This window comes from Carlito syrichta, unplaced genomic scaffold (genome assembly GCF_000164805.1).
Source record: "Carlito syrichta isolate Samal-C Ts95f unplaced genomic scaffold, Tarsius_syrichta-2.0.1 Scaffold89767, whole genome shotgun sequence".
Lineage (NCBI taxonomy): Eukaryota > Metazoa > Chordata > Mammalia > Primates > Tarsiidae > Carlito > Carlito syrichta.
Genome location: NW_007033863.1, coordinates 92,142 through 112,898, shown reverse-complemented (window position 1 = coordinate 112,898; position 20,757 = coordinate 92,142). Strand labels below are relative to the sequence as shown.

The 20,757-nt window shown below is 52.2% G+C and overlaps 1 protein-coding gene across 1 annotated transcript in view; it reads left to right on the top strand.

Moving 5' to 3' along the window:
* The window catches only part of BRD4 (bromodomain containing 4), a 103,089-nt gene that overhangs the window by 73,652 nt on the left and 8,680 nt on the right, over positions 1-20,757 (top strand). Inside the window, 8 exon segments of the mRNA XM_021712428.1 lie at positions 66-428; positions 1,339-1,467; positions 8,055-8,264; positions 9,246-9,445; positions 9,911-10,206; positions 11,163-11,273; positions 20,552-20,604; positions 20,719-20,756. Coding sequence (XP_021568103.1) covers positions 66-428; positions 1,339-1,467; positions 8,055-8,264; positions 9,246-9,445; positions 9,911-10,206; positions 11,163-11,273; positions 20,552-20,604; positions 20,719-20,756 — 1,400 coding nt within the window.

Sequence of the window (20,757 nt, the reverse complement as noted above, 5' to 3'; positions counted from 1 at the left end):
CCCTGAGGGGTGGTTTTGCCGGCTTTTACCTTTGACCATACTTGTCATGCTTGTGCTCCTGGCAGACAAAGAAGGGGGTGAAGAGGAAAGCAGACACCACCACCCCCACCACCATTGACCCCATTCATGAGCCACCCTCGCTGCCACCGGAGCCTAAGACCACCAAGCTGGGCCCCCGGCGAGAGAGCAGCCGGCCTGTGAAACCCCCAAAGAAGGATGTGCCTGACTCTCAGCAGCACCCAGCACCTGAGAAGAGCAGCAAGGTTTCAGAGCAGCTCAAGTGCTGCAGCGGCATCCTCAAGGAGATGTTTGCCAAGAAACACGCTGCCTATGCCTGGCCCTTCTACAAGCCTGTAGACGTGGAGGCGCTGGGCCTACACGACTACTGCGACATCATCAAGCACCCCATGGACATGAGTACAATCAAGGTGAGTTCAGATGCGCCCCAGGGGAGGGCAAGGGGCTAACCATCCCTCACTCACCATTGCATTGTCCCTAAATCAGTCCAAGAGGAGGCCCAGGCCTGGGGGCACGTGAATTGTGTGGCTGCCTGGGCTTGTCCCATCAGTCCTAAGAAACTCTGCGCCCCCTGCTGGGCATTGTGAGGACACACTTGGAGACAGTGTGCTTGGCCATTTTAGTGGCTGTCAGTCGCACTATCCCCTTTACCTCATCTGAGGAAAAGCATGACAAGCCCTCCATGGCCCGGGGGGTCTTGGTGCCCCAGGTACTTTGCGCACAGCCGATGCTCCCTGACAGCTTAGGGCTTGGTGACTTTGTCAGGCTCTTGTGGTGGAGAGGGCCCTATTGTCTTCTCTGTGTGGGAGGCACACTGTAAATGCTGACATTTTCACCAGAGTGTTTTGAGGCCTTTTTGGTTTCATTTGTTTGAAGACTTTGCATTTTTCTCCTTCTGAGAGTGGAGTAAGTCTGCCCAAACACAGGGCAGGCAGAGCAGGGAGTGGTGCTGTTCCTCTGACGAGTATTCTGTACTGTGCCATGTGTCACCAAGACCAGCTAGGCCTAGGCCTCCTTCTTTCTTTTCTTCAGTTTCGGCTTAGGCTGTGTGGCCTCTGCGGATTCTGTGTCCACCGGCCCTTTAGCCAGGGACAATGAGCCAGGTGGGTGAGCTTGAGATGCTGGTAGGGCAAGTCTCAGCTCTGAGATCTGGTGTGGCAGCTGGGGACATAGCCTGTCCCCTAGTTAGGGTCTGGACCAGATGGAGAGCCACTGAGAAGCCAGCTTGCTCCTACAGACAGCCCTCAATTCTGCCACCAGCCACCTTCCTGTTGGAACATGGGCAGACATGGCTAACAGAGACCTGTCTTGTTTTTCCAGTCTAAACTGGAGGCCCGTGAGTATCGCGATGCTCAGGAATTCGGTGCTGATGTCCGATTGATGTTCTCCAACTGCTATAAGTACAATCCTCCTGACCATGAGGTGGTGGCCATGGCCCGCAAGCTCCAGGTGAGGCTCTAGGGAGGGCACAGCAGCCCTGAAGCAGAGCAGACTGAAGTTCTAGTGGGACTGGACCTTTGTGGGCCTTGGCAGATTTTATTTTGTCACTTTCCTTGGGTTAATGCCATGTTGCTTTGGAAAAATAGGCTCAACTCAGGCTAATACATGTGTTTTAAGTTTATATTATTTAATTATTAATAACACAGGATAGCTGGTTTTGTTTTTGATTGTCCCACTGAAAGCCCCTCTCCCATCCCCACCACTCAGTTGCTTTTGGTCAGAGGAATGTGTGTATGTGCTCTGCCTGGCCCAGTTTCCTCTCCTAAACAGACCTGTCTCCAGTCAGCAGGGGACATTTTTGCCAGGTAGGCGCTGTCACAGTTGTAAAGCTGAAGTAACCCTCGACTGTGGACATTTTCTCCCCTAAAGCCTTTGTTTGCCTTCTAGGTGTAGGGAGGCTGTTTTCATGTGGCCACAATTCCCTGTGGGGGATCATAGGATCTTCAAATTAAGCACCTGGGTGTTATACACTATGAAGCGCACTCATGGACAGGAAGGGTGCATGCTATAGTGTAGATGTATGAACTAATTCCACTTTTCTTATAAGGAAAAAAATATCCAAGTATCAGCAGTGGATGTCTTTTAGTTAGTAAGGATTGGGTTTAAAGTCAGTATTTAGTACTGCATAATCTTTTTTTTAAACTCTTTAAAACAATATATAAATGATCATACAAACCAGCCTCTTCTCCCCAAAGCCATGAGTTGCTTCTACTCTGGAGGTCAGAGCAGGCTGTGGGTTGGGTCACCTGTCCTCATGAGGTGCTGGTGTGGTAACTGTGGGCTTTGAGGGGCTTCTTCACACCTAGCTGTCACAGCCATCTGTGACAAAAGTGAGGACTTGCAGAGCCTTTGGTGACCTTTGGGTCTGTACCACTCCCAGCTCTGCTAGTTCTATACATTGTCCCAGCCCCACCATAGTACCTCCTGCCTACTCCTGCTGGACCAAGACACCTATTCTTTTTGGGTCAACAGCTGCCTTTGGTTCAGAGGACATGTGCCCAAACTCTTGAGGTGGAAAAAACCACTTCCCTTAATGAGGTTGTAGGGCTGGCTCTTGTTGTTTAAATGTATGCTCAGACTTGAAGGTTTCTATTTCTACTGCTTGTTTCCTAATTTTCTCTCATTTGGTGCAGGGTGGGGTGCTCTCTCCTCAGTTTGGTGTTGTCTTTGTGCTTTCTTCACTGAGAACCCCTTCACCATTTATGTTTGCATTTTCCATCTTTGAAGGAGTTCAAGCTTTTCAATTTTAATGCAATTTTTGTACATGGCCACTTGGTGGCAGTGATGCTCTCAGATTTGTGTCCTAGGCTCTTCCCACCTGCTCACTTGAGAAACAGAGTAGCTTTTGCCCCCACTGCCCAGATTGATACCCATATACTTTATTTGCTGTCATGGAAAAAGTGAAACCAAAACAAGTTCTCTGCCATTACTGAGGATTACTATTTTGAGCTACTTTATTAAGTTATAGAAATAATAAGCACCTCTATAGTTTTCTAGCCACCTCCTTGTCACATATCTCTGCTTCTCCAACAAAGGTTTTTGTGTTTGCTTGTGTTAGGGAGTTTAGGGAGTGAAGTGAGCCCGCCCACACGTGGAGTTTACCTGTAGCAAGGACACTGATGTGTCTGCCACACGGCAGCCTCTGCACTGAAAGACGTTCTACCTACACACTGACCTAGATACCAGGCTGGAGTAGACACAGGACTCACCCTCAAGGCAGGGGCTGGGCAGCACTGTGAGTGGGCTACTCAGCTCGGCTGCCTCTGCCACCAGCCTGCTTTGCCTGCCCCACAGCAGGTCACCTCTCCTGTCAGTGGACCAGTATAGGTGTGTCTGATTCCACGACAGAGCTGATGTGGAGGAGTGCTGCGACAGGCTTCTCTTCTGGCAGCCAATTGTGTTTGTGGCATTTCAGGCTTTGTTGTTCTTCTAAGTTCTCCTGTGTTGGCATAGTTTAGAGAGCTAGATTCTTCATCCTCAAGGGAGAGGAACAAAGTTCCTGTCTTTGTTCATCCCTTTAAGGGCTATTGGGACCCACTTAACTGGGTCTTTTTTTTTTTTTTTTTTTTAAGTCGGAGTCTCACTCTGTCACCCATGCTGGAATGGAGTGTAGTCACAGCCACTGTAGTCTCGACCTCCTTGACTCAGACAGTCCTTGCGCTTCAGCCTTCCAAATAGCTGGAACTACAGGTGTGTGCCACCATACCCGGCTAATTTTTTTTTCTTTTTTTTTTAATTGTAGAAACAGGTCTTGCAATGTTGCCCAGCCTGGTCTTGAACCCTTGGGCTCAGGCAATCCTCTTGCCTCTGCCTCCCAAAGTGCTGGGATTATAGGCATGAGCCACTATGTCCATGCTAACTGGACATGGACTAATAGTCTAACTGAGTCTATTAATTAAGCTGTGCCCAAAGAGTGGGACGTATCTGAAAAGTTAAATGGAAAAGAATATATTTTTTCTGTTCCAGCTTCTAAATTCTGGGCCTTTAGAAAACCTACATCCCATAGCATGATCACAAAGATAATCAGGAATCTCTGAGGCTTGGAGTTTCCTCAGGAGCCCAAAGGTGGCTTGGACTAAAGACACAGCTGGTGGGTCCAGGGCTGCTCAGGAGTTGCTGCCATGTACCCTGCGCTCTGTAGTAAAGTGAAGAGTAATTTCGGAAGTTTAGTAACAGTTCCAACCTATGTGACTACCACAGTTTTGAGAAAATCACAAACCGACGGTAGTATGCAGTTATGTTTTTACAGCAAGGGAAAACAAACTGAAAAGTACATTGGGATCATGTACTAGGAGTCAGAGACAGGAAGCTTTTGTGGGGTGGTATGTGTCTGTCTTCCACTCACAGCTGTGTCCCCTCACCTCTGCTGTGGGTCTCCAGCTCTGACCCTTGGCTGCAAGGCTGATTCTCCTGAGGGTCTTTGGGCACTGGCATCCTAGCTCCTGAGCATGTCTATTTCACTAAAGGTAGGAAGGCTTCCCCGGTAGCTGTGATAAAGCCTGGGATAGGTGACCTTGGTCACTCGTCTAGCAAAAAGTAGATACTTGTCTGTACCTTGTAGGGTATGCTGAGGCCTAGAAGCACATTGTGACCCATATCCCCGAGAAAAGTGGGGTGGAGGTGATGGGAGGCAGGGAGCTGGGCCCCCTTCGAGACAAAGTCACCAACAGCAGAAGGCCTGAGGCCCCTTTTCCCTGATGGGTGCTGGTTGTTGGTGTCTACTACTCCTCACCATCACCGTTTTGCCTCTCGAGACACTTGCCCTTGGTGTATCTAGAGTTGGGTTTTACTGTTGTCCCACTGGCCCCATGGCACAACCTGACTATATTCTTGCCCCTTCATCCTTTTCTTCTTCAGTACCATCCTCCTTGGGTCTCTGCAGCAGCATTTATCTTCTAACCCTTGACTGGGTGGCCACCTCTCGTTCTCAGCACACTGTTTTCAGTTACTCCCAGTTCATCGTAACCCCATGCTGTTTTCCACCTTAGCACTTAGAACAGCTTACAACTGTTTATGTGTTCACTTTCCCTTCTTTTTTCCACTATACTGTGAGCTCCTTGAGCACAGGGAGCTCAACATTCCTGTTTACCACAAAGTGGGTACTTGGAGACATGTTACTACCACTCAGCAAGGTTTTCCTGCAGTGGCCCTGCATCTACTGGAACATGAGTTACCCAGGATGCCCCCAACTTGGGCTCGAGCAAGGTTCTTACGTCCTACAGACAGGAGGATGACGTGGTCACACGGCTGGACATGCCAGAAAGCTGGCAGCCCTAACCTTGCCAGATGTTCATTCCCATCACAACTGGCTGCTTGTCTTAAACTCCTTGCTGTTTGGTCCTGGGGTCTTGGGAGGACCAGGGCTATGGCCATGAGCACCTGGGCAATGGAAAGAGGCCTCAGAGCGAGTAGCACCCCGCCTTCCCCCCACCCCCATTTTATAGCATCTACAGTCTAGTGGGAGAAACGGGTATCCTCAGGTCGTAAATGTGGCCCAAGGAGGCTAGGCTCCCAGGCAAGTGGTCTGAAGCAGCCATCACTCAGTAAAGAGCCTTGCTCTGTCCTGGGAAGGAAAACTGTCACTCCCCTTCATGATGTCCTGGCACTCTATTTTTAAAGCCGGAGTCTTACTTTGTTGCCCAGTCTGGAGTGCAGTGGCACACTTACAAGCTACCACGACCTCTACCTGCAGGGCTCGGGTGATCCTTTCACCTCAGTCTCCTGAGTTACTGGGTCTACAGACACACACCATCATGCCCATCTAATTTTTTGTAGAGACGAGATTGTGCCATGTTTCCCAGGATGGTCTTGGACTCCTAAGCTCAGGCAATTATCTCACCTCAGCCTCCCATAGTGCTGGGATTATAGGTATGAGCCACCACGCCTGGCTATCCTGACACTTCTGAGGCACACTTTTTCTCTAACCTAGAGATCTTGCTGGCTGCCCTGCTGGGGCCTCCACTCTGGTGTGAAGCTGCAACCTTGTTCTGCCTGGGCCCCTCTCCCTGGCAGACTGGTGGTCTCTAGTCATCCCCTCCTGTATACCTTCTTCCTTGTCTAAGACCTGCTCAAGGATTTATTTATTTTTATTTATTTATTTATTTATTTTTTTGAATTGGAGTCTCACTCTGTCGCCCAGACTGGAGTGCAGTGGCCGCTTCCGGCCACCGCAGCCTCAACCTGCTGGGCTCCGGCGATCCTTCCGCCTCAGCCTTCCGAGTAGCCGGAATTACAGGCATGCGCTACCATGCCCGGCTGATTTTTTGATTTATTGTAGAGATGAGGTCTCGCTGCCCAGGCGGGTCTCGAACCCGCGGGCTCAGGCAATCCACTCACCCCAGCCTCCCAAAGGCACAGGATTATAGGCTGAGCCACCGAGCCCGGCTTCAAGGATTTATTTTTTAATAGATAAGAAAGTTATTGGCCAGGCTCGGTGGCTCAACCTGTATTCCCGCTCTTTGGGAGGCCGAGGTGAATGAATTGCCTGAGCCCATGGGTCCGAGACCTGCATGGTCAACTTGGTGAGACCTCATGTCTACAATAAATCAAAAAAATTAGCCGGGTGTGGTAGCACACGCCTGTAGTTCCAGCTACTTGGAAGGCTGAGGCAGAAGGATCTCTGGAGCCCAGCAGGTCGAGGCTGCGATAGCCGGGAGCGGCCACTGCACTCCAGTCTGGGCGACTGAGTGAGACTCCAACTCAAAAAAAAAAAAGTCATTGCCCTTCTAGTACTTGATCAGTAAAATCACTTCCACAACAGAATCCCAAGCCAGTGCCTTGCTGGGAGAAGGAAGCCACACACTAGGTGGTCTGGGGGGAGGGAAGCAGCATCACTGTTGTGTGGGAAGCCTGCTGCAGAGGAAGCTGTCTCCCCCGACTGTCTTGGGGCTTGTTTCCTTTGCTGTTAGGAGGGGGTTCCAGGGCTCGCTCTGTGAAATATGCCCCATGTTGAAATAGCAGCCTTGGTGCTCAACCCCACCAATGCTCTCTGAAGCATTGGCACATACCTGAGGAAGTTACTTTCTATTGTCCATGTTCTCACATTGATCAGTTTATTCCTGGCTTAAAGCAGATGTTAAAGTCCTGCTGGGAAGCCAGCCCTGTGCTTCTACCTCTGTCCTCAGTGTGAGTCATCACTGGATTGATCCTGGAGCCCCCCCAGAGTAGGGCAGGACTTGTCAGGTGATTGGAAATGTGTAGCTGGACCCCGGGTGTTCCCTGAATCCCATGACCCATGTGATTTCATCCGACTCTGGATTTTAGGGTTGAAAGGTCTTGGCACCTCCTGCAGTGGAATCCTGTGCTTGGCATCCCTGGGGCTTCTGCTTGGGTCACTTGTCCCTCAGGCAGCTCCCTCCCTTAGCTTGTCCTCACCCACAGCTTATACCTTTTTCACCCATACCCTGGAAGTTCCTCAGTCAGTGGCATGGCACTTCTCAGTAGGTGCTCCAGGGTTGATCTGAGAGTGTGGAGGACCCAGACACATGCCCCTTACTGTAGGGCCAGGCCCTCAGGTGGTGCTTGCTGTGCCAATCACACTCGCTTCAGGGCCTCTGTTCTTGCTGTTCTCTCTGCCTGGATGTCTCTCACAGACCCCACCTGCTCCCTGCTGCATGTGAGCCATGGACTTGGTGGGAACCTTGGGGACTGTTTCTGGAGCTCTTGCCCTTGGCCCACCATCTATTGAGCACCCCCCAGACTGATGTCTTTAGTGGACTGACTGCCTTCTGTAACCTGGGTCACATGTTCTTACCTAGGCTATGTCCCTGAGGGAATTAGTGCCCAGCCACATCAGGATCACCTTGCTCTTCAAAGTGAAATTTGAGAGAGACATGTTGGAATAGTTGTCCTAGGGCCTCTGCCAGCCCCTTGCTGCTGTGTTAGTGGCAGAGAGAGGGTCATTGTCCTCAAAACCCTCTTTTAACCTTTCAATTGCTTCCTGTTACGTTGGCTCAAGCAGTTGCTGAGGCCAAGGTGATGCTGGGCCACAGCCTGGGCACCCAGCAGCCCTCACAGGCATGGCTTTCCTTCCCCAGGATGTGTTTGAAATGCGTTTCGCCAAGATGCCAGATGAGCCCGAGGAGCCAGTGGTGGCCGTGTCCTCCCCAGCGGTGCCCCCTACCACCAAGGTTGTAGCCCCGCCCTCGTCCAGTGACAGTAGCAGCGATAGTTCCTCAGACAGTGACAGTTCCACTGATGACTCCGAGGAAGAGCGAGCCCAGCGACTGGCTGAGCTCCAGGAGCAGGTGAGGGTATTGGTGGCTCCATTCCCAACCCCTAAAGTCCATGGATCAGGGCAGTCTCCCCAGAGATTTCCAGAAGACATTCTCATTCTTGCCCAAGTTCCTGCAGGAGCAGAGTTCCTACTGATACCCTTGTGGCCTTTTCCCCTCTGCTAGATCAAGTGCATGTTAATCATATATGTATGCTGTGTGTGTCAGAGATGTGGGGGGGTGGCTGTTTTCTGGGCAAAGGCAAGGCTTCTGGATCCTTCCAGTGTCTAGAAGGATAAGGTTGAGCCAGAATGTCCTCCTTTTCTGAGGCTGCCTGGTTTCTCCTCTCCTTACAAGCTAGTCATCCAGGTTCTTGGTACCTGATGTGTCTGTGTACTCTTTTTTATTCCAAGTTGGAATCTCACTCTGTCGCCCAGGCTGGAGTGCAGTGGCATGCTCACAGCCACTGCAGCCTTGATCTGCTGGGCCTAGGTGATCCTTCCACATTAGCCTTCCAAGTAGCTGGCACTAGAGGCACATGCCGCCAGGCCCGGCTAAGTTTTTTGTTTTATTGTAGAGACGAGGTCTCACCATGTTGCCCAGGCTGGTGACGAACACGCGGGCTCAGGCAATCCTCTCACCTCGGCCTTCCGAAGTGCTGGGATTATAGACTTGAGCCACTGTGCCCAGCCTGTCTGTGTACTCTTGCCCAGCATTTTGAGGGACCCTCTTTCTGGGCCGAAGATAGCTGTGGGGTTTAGTGTCAACTTCTGGCAAAGAGGACTGTGGCAATCCTTGGAGTTGAGGGAATAAGTGGACATGGGCACTTTGGGAATCTGGTCAACATAGCAGGTTATAGAGCTGACGGCCATTTCTCCCTTTGCCTTCCCTATGCCCACACCTTGATACCCAGGGCTCCAAACTGACCCGTTTGGTTCAGAGCCAATGCCCAGGTCTTGGGTGACAAAAAAGAGATCTCAGCCCCAATTTGTGTCTTGCCTGTCTGGTTCACAGCTCAAAGCCGTGCATGAGCAGCTTGCCGCCCTCTCGCAGCCCCAGCAGAACAAACCAAAGAAAAAGGAGAAGGACAAGAAGGAAAAGAAAAAAGAAAAGCACAAAAAGAAAGAGGAAGTGGAGGAGAATAAGAAAAGCAAAGCCAAGGAACCTCCTCCCAAAAAGACAAAGAAAAATAATAGCAGCAACAGCAATGCGAGGTCTGTGTCCTGAGTCTGCTCTGGGTGGGAGTGGGACCCTCCTTCCAGGGGCTACTCTCAAGTTGTGTGGGCCCCTGCCCTGGCCCACCCATGGTGGGGAGGGAGGCTGGCCCTCTGCAGCCACAGCTGACTGGACCAGGCTGGTGGCCACTCACATGCAAGACTTGGTGCTTCACCTTTTCTGTGGGATGAGCCTTTGGAGCTTACTTTGTGTGGTGGGGGAGGATAACCCGGTGCAGATGACAAGGATAGGGCCACAGCAGAGCCCCCCTGAAGCAGCCCCCAGGTCATGACTTGCTTTCAGTTTCCCCTGGGTGCTCCCAGGGATCCAGCTGCCCATATCCTGTTTTCTGTAAAGGCTAGTGGGTGGAGGGTGGGGAATACCCCTGCATACACATGGAGGAACAAGTGCACCACCTCCTCAGGGGACCCATTCTTGACGGTGTCTGCATCGTCCCTTCGTAGCAAGAAGGAACCAGTGCCCATGAAGAGCAAGCCCCCTCCCACATACGAGTCAGAGGAAGAGGACAAGTGCAAGCCCATGTCATATGAGGAGAAGCGGCAGCTCAGCCTGGACATCAACAAGCTCCCTGGCGAGAAGCTGGGCCGTGTGGTACACATCATCCAGTCACGGGAGCCCTCGCTCAAGAACTCAAACCCTGACGAGATCGAGATTGACTTCGAGACCCTGAAGCCGTCCACACTGCGTGAGCTGGAGCGCTATGTCACCTCCTGTTTGCGGAAGAAAAGGAAACCTCAAGGTGCACTTGGGCCCTCTGGGTGTGGGGTCCTTCCCTTGGGCACCCTCGGTTAACTTCCTGACTCAGGCCTCTCTCTCTGTGGGCTTTACTCCCAACCTCATTATAAAATCTGTGTCCTTGACATATAAACCTCCAGAAGGACGTGGCGTCACACTTGACGGTCATTGCCTTTGTAGACCTCTCTGGTTGGTGACCATCTGAGGCCCACTTGCATCTTGGTAGCTAGCTGCCTGCTGCTGTGTCCTCAAAAGCTACATCCCACCTCTGTGGTCAGGAGGAAAGGCATGTGTGCCAGTGCCTTAGGTCAGCACTGAGCTAGCCTCTCTCCTTCCCTAGCAGGGACAGCTCTATGTAGCACCCACTCTGGAGATTCTTCCAAGCATCTCTTCAGTGTTATATATGCCTCATCATGGCTCATGGCTCATAGCTTTCATCTTAGGGCCTTAGGCATTGCATGGACGTTTGTCTCCAGCCCAGACTGGCTGGTTCCTTGGGGTCCTTTCCTGGGTACAGTGCAAGACAACCATACCAGTAGACCCCCCCACCCCACCCCCACCCCCGCGGCTCCCTCCTTATCTTGCTTTATCTCAGGTCATCATGTTTCATTTGGGTCCTCTTTGCTCCCTGCCAGAAAAATAACTGCGGGAACTCAGGCTCTGAGCCCAGTGTTACCTTGTGTTAGGAAATTACCCCTTTCCCTAGCCTCTTGAATTCTTGATAAACCCTCCAGAGGGTATTCTGAGAAATTGGAGGGGCCTTGAAATTCCATTGTATGCCAAGTCTTTAGTTAGTGTGGGAACCATGACCACTCAGGCCTTAGGACAATGGCATCTGGTGGTTAGGAGCAGCCCCACTAGGCTCCTGGGCACGGGCTTCCCACTGGTCCTTCCTCCAGTGGTTGGGGTGTACCTGGGCCAGGACTCTGCCTGACACTGCTCCTGTTGTTTGGATTACAGCTGAGAAAGTCGATGTGATTGCTGGCTCCTCCAAGATGAAGGGCTTCTCGTCCTCAGAATCAGAGAGCTCCAGTGAGTCCAGCTCCTCTGACAGTGAAGACTCAGAGACAGGTTAGATGACATGCATCTTATGAGCTCTTTCCACCTATGCCCGGCACCAGCTTGGTACTGTGTCCTGGAGACAGCAATCATAGAACATACTGGGCCCTTCCCTTAGTCTGCCATGTCAACCGTGTCACTGGAAGGAGGAGGTCACCTTGTGCCCTGTGCAGCAGTGTCCATTCTCTCCACATGACCCTTGGCAGTGTCCCTGCCAAGGTCTGGGCAGGTTAGAATAAGTGGCCAAGGATATTGACACTGCAGAGCCCTGGGTGGGGGCTGGGCTGTGAAGACTGAAGGTGTGGGGGTTCAGATGTTGCCATCGACCTCGATGGGATCCCACTCAGCCTTCTACCCCAGAGAGACTTAACATCCCATGGTCTTCCCTGTATCACAGTACTGTGCAGTGCGTCTGCTCCAGGGAGATACTTTGCCTGGCTCCAACAGGTGTGGAGCTGCCTACGCCTGGCAGGCCACACACAGCCAATCTGCTGCCCTGCATCACATGTTCTGGGCACTGCCTATTCCTTCCCAGAGCGTACTCCCTGCTGTGTTGACTGCTCCTGACACTGCTTTAACCTATACATGTACCTAGACATCCGTGTCTCACCTGTATCTCTAACAGTTCCTTCTCCTCCATGCTCCATGGGCCTGCACATCTGCCCCCAGGTGCCCTATCTGAGCCCACCTTCTGAGCAGCAATTTCAGCAGGGTTAGGGGCAGATGGTGCTGGGTGGAGGTGGGGAGGGGGCTGCTTTCCTCCAGATGTACACTTTCTTATTCTTAGAGCAGATGCTCAGACTGGCCTGGAGGAGAGGATAGGGAAGAAGCCAGATGCTCAGGAGGCCTGGTGACCACCCCATATTGTGAGGTGAAACTAACAGTCTGTTTAGGATGAGAGGGTTGCCCCTGCAGGCACACACAGCGCCATCAGTGGAGCAGGCATGCCGCAGACCACCAGGAGCTGGCCCCAGGTTCTTAGGCGTGCTCTGCAGATGTACAGCAGGAAATGTGTTTGGGCAGCAGAGCCTCCCCACCCCCCACCTTGTTCTTCCATGGACCTATCCTACCGCTGGAATTTTATTCTAACTGGAAATAAATGCTAAACCCCACATAATCAGTGCATGTAAATAACAACTTGGTCGTGCCAAGGATTCCTCACAGCAACTGGGAAGAGCCATGTTGTACCAGATGTGTGTGCACAGGACGGGTAGAAGCAGGAGGCCCCATAGACCTTGTCAGTATTCCTTTTCCCTTGAACAGCCTAGTGCCCTCGGCTTCCCAAGTGAGGGATCACCTTTGGGTGGGCATGCTCCAGGACTCCAAATGCCCTGGATTACCTCATTTTTGATGGGCCCAGATCCCTTCAACTGTGTTTGTTCAGTGTTTGTCTAGCATAACTGTTCAGAGTGCCCCTTAGCATTTTCTAATCAGCACACCTCATTGCTTTGTATCTGTCAACCAGCAGGGGGTGCTGCACCCCATGCCTGCCTAGGAAAGGCCCAGCAGGGTGAATGGCCATATTCTTGGGTCCAATTAGCATTCCTGGTGGCCGCTGACTTTTCACGTTCAGTGCCAGGCAAGCCTTGGGTTTGTCTTTCCTTTGGTTTTTTGTTCCTCTCACATTTTTTAGCAGGCTGCTTCTACCCAGGAATTTACAACCTTTTCATCTAAGGATCTGATTGACCAAAAAAAAACTCCAAGGGCTGAAATTGGCAGGAGACTTGATCACTAAAGCCAGCGTGGCTTGGCCATGGGGGAACACCTTGGCCCTGACAAGGCACCTCTGTGATCTGTGGCCATCACATCCTGATTTCTAGTATGTGATCTTGGCCTTTGTCCCTGGAGCTCCTGTCCCTCTTCCAGGCTCCCCTGCTTTAGGTGGGGACCTCCTGGCTTACTCAGTAAATGCCCCACACCCCTTCTGTTGTCACGAAAATTTTTTATTCTTCTTCACTCCCTTCCTTTAAAGAAAGTGGAAAGATTGTGCAACAAGTAATCTGAGAGTCCTGGGAACAGCTGTCCTGGCAGGAAGGAGGGCAAGATTTACAGTCTCAGAGCCACCAGCTCACAGGCTCCCAGACTCCAGCAATCCAGCCCTGGCTACTCGCTTGGCTGCCTGGACTCTGGCATTTCCTTCTTCCCTCTTCCCAGGCAACACCTGGGTTTTGTCTGGCTCCCTTTTGTCTTCACTGTCCTGGACAGCAGGGTTTTTCCTTGACCTGTGTACACTGGGTGAGCTCTGTCATGAGTTTGCAGGATGCTTCTAGTCTCGGGAGGGGCTGCTGTGTGGGTTTTACACGGCAGTTCCCAAAACAGAAACCCATGCCTGGCACCAATGGACACAGCCTTCCACTGCCCCGTTCTGTGCAGGATATTGCACTCCTGGGGGGAGGGACAGCTCCTCCAGCAGCTACTCTCCTGGGTCCAGGAAGCTAGGCACCCCCAATGGCTGTGGCCAGTTACACACAGCTCTGCCTTAGATGAGCAGAGGAGGGTGGGGTGCAATGAAGGTATTTCCCTTTGGTCCTTCGGGGCTTAATTGTTTTGCCTTCCTTGTTCTTGTGTTTCCATTTGGATTGGAGCTGAAATTCTTGAAAGGGCTTATTTTTGTCACTTGCACTTGTACTAAGGGTCAGTTCTGCTGACACGGCCCTGAGACATGAATCACCAGAAGAAACTGAACCAGAGGTACTAGATTGGGACTGGGGGGGTGGTACATGGACTCTGCTGGTAGCCTTCCAATAGACAAGAATGGTATGGATGCAGCTGGGCACAGGGCTGGTCCTCTTGAGCCAGGTTGCAGTTCAGGGAGGTGGTGCACAGATAGACAGGAGGAGGGAGGGGAGCTGCTTTTTCAGCTCTGTCCCAGGCCACCATATATTCCGACATACCTGCCCCAGCAGCATGCTGTGACTTGGGTCAGCCCCACTACTTCCTCTGAACCCAGCTGTTACTTGTGGTCTTTTATTGAGCTGCGATCCCTGCTAATCCTGGAGCTGCTTGGGGTTTCAGTGATTGGACAAGCAAAAGAAGTGCCCCATCCCAGGTGGGCTGTAGGCAGAGCTGTGGCTGTGCTGTTACCACCACAGGGGCAGGGCATGTCTTAGGACTCTTCCCTCCAGCTTTCCCTTGTCACATTGCTGACATCTGGTTCGTCCCAAAGGCCATCCTCAGGTTTTTGTGGACAGGAGTGCCCCTCACAGCTTGTGTTCCTTTTAAGAGCATCTCTTCAACCCCAGCTACCTGGGCTGGACCAGGAGTTCAGGGAAATATGGGACAATGTTCTCTGACTTTGGCCTGGTCATCTAATTGCAGCAGGAGCGCATTCCAGCTATTTTAGTCTCCTGACTTCCTTTTCCCAGGATTGGAGCATGTGGGTGTTTCTTAGTAGCTCCAGGGGAAAAAGGAATGCTTGATGTTTTGGAAAGACTTGAGCTGGGAAGTGCAGATAGAGGCCATGGGACCTTTAACCACACAGCCAGACTCAGCCTCCCGACCCCAGAGTCTTTGAGTAACCCCATTCCCAGTTAAATCTCAGGGCCTTACCTGCTCCAGAGTGTGACACCTTGGGGAAGGCTAAGGCCCTTGGGAGATGTGGGAGTGGGAAGAGACCTGGGAGACAGGATTGTAGCCTGTCTGCACAACCAGGCGACCCCCCCCCCATACACACACCCAAGAGCTGCAGCTGGAGGGATTCTGGGGCTTCACAGGGTGAGCCTTGTGGAATGTGGCCTGTAGTGAAAGGCCGCCAGTGGGCGGGTTTTTCCCATGCGCGCACTCAGGGGGCAGGGAGTAGTGTGTCAGTTGCATCCGCAACTCCAGCAGAGGCATCTGCTCTGCTGCGTGGGTGGGAATGAGCCCTGCACTCCTCCCTGGTCCAGGGAGCCATGTTGGATGCCTGGAAAAGCAAGGAAAGGGCAAGATTTCTTTCTTGACCTGTTTATATATCTTTTTTTCTTCCTCTTCAACAATGTAGGTAACTGGTTCTCTGAGGTTCGTACTTTTTGTTTTTCGGGATCTGGTAGAATGCAGAAAGGAGGCTTGTTTGCTCATTCCCTCCCTGCCCTGGGAGTCCTACACTCAGCACCTCCTTTCTCAGGGACCACAAGGAAGGACTGGCATCGCCTCCCTGAAACTCAACAATACGCAACCCCTGGGGGAGATAAGCTCAGTGGGCTTACCACACCTGAATGGTGAGATAGGAAAGAGACACCTCTCAGATTCAAAAGAAGCAACTTCAGGAGCAGTAAAGGAAATGCCAGCATATTTTCAGGTGGGGCACACATGGAATTCATTAGTGGGAGCAGTTCTGTCTAGGAGTGTGAACAGGTTCAGGGCAATTTGGGAGACAGCCACATATACTAACTAGATCCAAGGCTTTTCGAAGGGGAAAGTGGGTCTGTCCTCACTGAGACTGGCCAGGCAGGGGCAGGGCTTTGGTCTCCAGCAGTGTTCTTGGGCCCTGTCAGCCACCAGGGCACAGGAAACTGACTCAGTCTACAGTTCTTCTGTTCTTGTGACTTGATGGTACATTCCACACCATTTCTCTCACACTGGTTTCTCTCTCCCTCTACGTAGGTCCTGCCTAATCATTGGACACGGACTCTTAATAAAACGGTCTTCAGTTCCAGATTCCTTCCCAGCAAGTTATAGCTTAAGTCCATTTTCTTCTGTGAAAGGGACAGGACTCCATCAAGTTATGGAATTCTCAGAGCCCTGGGCCTGTCCCCTGGGGTGGATTAGTCATGTCCAGCAGCACACACCTAGTCCTGCCTTTGGGAAGGCTGCCTTCCTGGCCAGCTGCCCAGGCCTTCCTGTGTAAAGACTGCCTGGCTATCCTGCCCAGCCTCTCTGGTCATCTGGGGTCCTCTGGGTGGGTGGCATCTCCAAGAGGGTGATGACAATCCCTGCCCCCATCCCCCATGCATACATGTGGTGCTGCTCCGTATGCAAAGCCCCATCCCAAGTGTGTGTGTGTGTGTGTGTGTGTGAGTGTGTGTGTGTGTGTTCTTTGTCCCTTCCCTCTTTTTCTGGGACTCTGGACCCTAACTGCTTCCTTCCTGGACCTTGCAGTGACAGTAGCCCAGGAGAGCTCTCAATCAGTGTGAGGAAGAACACTCTGACCTCTAGAGCCATCCCAGATGAGGAGTGGGCACTTTAGAGGCAAGGCCCCTGGGCCCTTGAAGACTGGGTGGGGCTCTCCCCACAGTGCACTTGTCTCTGGTGTCCTGTGAGGCTCAAGCCACACTGACTTTTGCCCCCTGGAGTCCTCCTTCCTTGCCATGTTCCCATACATTTCCAAAAGTTTCAGTTGCCTGGCAGCATTTCCCCAGTTTGTTGAGCCTCTCCTTCCAAGTCATGTAGGGAAAACACCTCCCAGCTGCAGCCCTCCCCTCACAGGTGGTTGGAAGCTGCCAGGCAGGTGGGTCAGGATTTGGGTTAATGCGCCAGATGAGGGCACCACAGACCCTGGGGGCTGCCCTGTGCACAGATCTGCATTATCACTGTGAACGGTCTGCTAGTCTTCAGTCCCCTAGAGTGATAACACCCCTTGGGGCTGGAGCAGGCGAGGGTGGCCACATCATCCAGAGTCCCGCCTGTGCCACCAAGTAGGCTTTTTTGCTCTAAAAATAAATATCAGCCCATTTTTGGTCATGAATCCAGCATCTCAGCAGAAAACTGCCTGATGTAAAAAGTTCCCTAAGGAACTACATCTGCGTTTCAGGGGTTTTTAATTTTTTTCCTTATTCAAAATGTAGTTTGTGTGTGCTTCCTAAAAGTCTGTCTTTCACTGCTGGAAGCAGGCTGAAGGAGGTGCAGCTCACCCTCACAGGCCCTCGATGCCAGCTACCTGGGGAAGCCCTGGTAGCTCTTCCCTGCTCCATGGGTCCTTGGTCTGCAGCAACTGTAACTCGCCGTGGAAACAGGGTCTAGCCCCAGCTTCACCAGAGCCTCCCAGGCCCTGTGGGCATGCTCAGGAGTTTCTAGGCTACTCCTGATCCTTGTTGGGTGTCCGACTCCATTTGCCAAACAGACTATTTTAAGCTGCCCTTTGGCCTGCGCCTGATGTGTTCCCAGTGCAGCTTGGCCTGGCTGGGATAGGAGCGGGCGGGGGAGGCTTCATGCCCAGAGATTCCCACAGGACAGTTGGGAAGCTGCTGGCATTGTCTTTCTGGGAAGATCCTGCTGTCTTGGACCAAATGGCAGCCTGGATTCCCACAGTGTCGGTCCTGCGTGCCCTTCCTCTGATCCTGTGCGTGCATGCACACAGGCTGTAGCCACAGGCCAGGTCCTGCAATGTCATTTCACACCCCTGCTATCCATGGACCCTGAACGTTTTGCCCATGGGGCTTCCACCTAGCAGAGAATGCTCAGGACCCATTGAACTTGAAAGCTTTTTAAACCTAAACTTTCACCTGTGCTTGATGTCCAAGGACAAGAGGCAGAGAGGACAGTGCCCACTTGCTGCTTCTTATTGGCAGCCTCCTATACATGGGCAGCTGGCAGTGCCATCCTGGCCTTGACACGCCAACTGGCCGTGGGTCCTGAGGAGGAGCTGTAGGTGGGAGGATGGCCACCAGGCAGTGCAGGCGAGTGCTCTCCTCTGGCCTGACCTTACTCCTCCATCCTGTCTCCTTCGCTGAAGTGGGGCTGGGAGGTGGGAGGAATCAGTGTTTTAATCAGATTTTACAGTAACGTTTTACTTCTTTGTACAATTATCATCCTATGTAAAGATGAAATTTGTGTTGAGTTGAAGATTGTCATGGAATAAAGATAACACAGTACTTGAGGCCATCTTCATGTAACCCTTTCTAGAGAGTTTTGTGTGGGGGTGTCTTGGGGCTGCTGTGTCATGAAGCTGTGCACTTCTGTTTTGTCTTTTTATTGGTTACTTTAAAGAAGGCGGGACACCCCTACCACCAGCCCCCTTAGTCATCATCTGGTCCTGGGAGTCTGCAGTGCACCTCCCGCCTTTTGTCCCCCTACTCTGGGCCTGCTCTACCCACGTACCCTAGAACTTCCAAGGGACTTTGGAGATGAGCCTTGGAAGACTCCTGTGGCCTTTCCAAGGCTGGAGAGAGACACTTCTTGAAACCCCCACAGGCCCCACTGCCTCCTCCACTTTGTACCCATGCCACCTCCTGTGGGCCTCTGCTCATAGCCTGCAGGCAGACAGTAAAGGATCAGAGTGCCATTCCTCTTCTATAGTGGAAAAACAAGGCTTTCTTCAAGGACACGAAGTGACAGATTGACCCCACCCCAGCCTTCTCCTCATAACTTGGTATCTGGGCATGTCCTTGAGGCTTCCAGTCAGACATCACAGTGGCCCTGCCTCTTCACCTAGCTTCCCTTTTCCAGGCTAGATCCCCTCAAAGGTACACCCCATATGCAATCAGCTACCTCCAGCCACCTTGACTCACTCCATCACCTCCTTGCACTGGAATCAGCGTTAGGAGAGGAACCCGTCCTAGTGAAGTCTCAGCCTTTTCCTCCTGCCTCCGTGGTCTCACCTGGCTTTGTTGGCACCAGGGCTCTGAGGACTATGCCTCCCTGGAATGCAGCGTTCTTCTGAGCGTGGGGTCTCCAGCCTCTACAGCCAGCACTCCTCCCTCACGCCACAGCCGCAAGACACCCTGATGCCTCAATCCTGCAAATTTACCCCAAACTCTCCCTTTTGTATGTCTCACCCACAACAGCATCCTTCTCACCAGATTTTGTACTCTGTTCCAAAGAGTCCTGGCATCCAGGTTTGGGACTGGGTTCCTTCCCAGTTTCCAAGTATCCCCAGTTGCTGCCCTTTGCCATTTGTATGAGGACATGTGTCTGTAGCTGCTGAGGTCTTTGTCCATGTCTTGTCTCTTACATGGAGTGATGAGTTTTTGCAAGGCACAAGGTCCCTTCTCATTTTTGTTTTGTTTTGTTTTGTTTTTTTGGTGGAACCCTGCACACCAAGGGCTTTGTGCTTCACAGAAGCTTAGCTTGGCCCTCCACGAAACAGAGCCAAGCAGAAGTATTCTCAGCTTGGGCAAAGCTTGTGTCCCCAACACCAGCAGCAACAGCTGAGACCTGGCAAAGTGCTCAGGGGAAGCGAGGCAGATCCACGAAGTGCTTCCCAGTGACAGGAATCCAAAAGGCACCACCATGGGCCTGCCCTCCCACCTGGTGGTTGGCAACCATGTTACTTGCCATCCTGTGACTGAGTGCTGGCCTGGACTCCTTTCCTCTCTTGGGCTTACATACCATCTGTGTATGGCAAGGGGTATCCTGCTGGCTGAAGTCCTTTAGCATAAATCTCTGGAGTGGGGACAGAGGTGAGGTGAGTGCAGTGGCTCTTGAGCACACCTCACAGAGGCAGGACGTCCTGGACCCATCACACAGCTGTGGCACCAAGTCGTCAGGAGCCAGGGTACATGCTGCCATCTCTGCAGCACAGTGACTGTGTCCGAAAACAGAAACTTCTGAGGACTGTCTCCTCTGAGCAAGGGGAAGCCAGCTAGCATCGTCCTCTGCTAGCCATGGCAGTGAGCACCTACCCTGTTTGCTCCTGGTCCTGCCGGGCAGGACAGCCTGCTGCCCTCTTCCCTCTCTCCCCAGAGTGCTCATGCTGTGGGTTCTCTGCATGCTCACTTGCCAGCACTTCCCTCACTCGTCCCCTGGATCTGTGACCAGGCCATGCCCCCATGCCAACACCATTAGTCTCCTTCAGCCCCAACCTGAGCATCTTTGCCTCTCTTTGGAGGATGGAAAAAAGTGTACATCACAGGGCCATGCAGTTGGAGGCCTCCGAGTTACTGATTTTTAACTGTGTGACCCTGGACAAGTTCCTTCACGTGTCAAAGCCTCACATTTCTCAACTGTTAAATGAACGTGATCGCTTCAAACACCACAGATTGTTCAAAACAGAGCAGGTTGGGGTCCATTGTGTGCAGACACCCAATCACCATAGTGGTATCTGACCTGCAAGTCTGGGGAGGCGTTGGGCAATGTACGCATAGCTCAGCTTCCAGTGCAGCTGTGGGTCAGCCTTGAAGGGTGCTGGTGATCTGAAGCTTGGCAGGGGAGGCATTTTCAGGCACGGTCCCCGCTAGGAAAAGCAGCAGGCAAATGGGTAGGTGACGCTTCACATGTTTTTTCCTCTCCCATGATGACCAACTCATCCCGGGCTAAACCCAGCCACCTTCTCAGCATCAGCCTCCTGAATGCACCCTCTTTTCTCCTCTCTGTGTCCAAATCCACCTCACATCATTCTCCCCCAGAGCCTCACCACCTTCTCTTTTTCTCCACAGAGATAGCTCCGAAGGCAAAAAAGAAGGGGCACCCTGGGAGGGAGCAGAAGAAGGTACGTGGGTTCAAGGGTGTCCTCTACTAGGTGAGATGTGGCCACCTGGCTGTGTCTGGGTCTGGCCTGGGCCATTTCTGCCTGCCTGACGTCCGCCTGTCTTTCTGTCTGCAGCACCATCATCACCACCATCAGCAGATGCCGCAGGCTCCG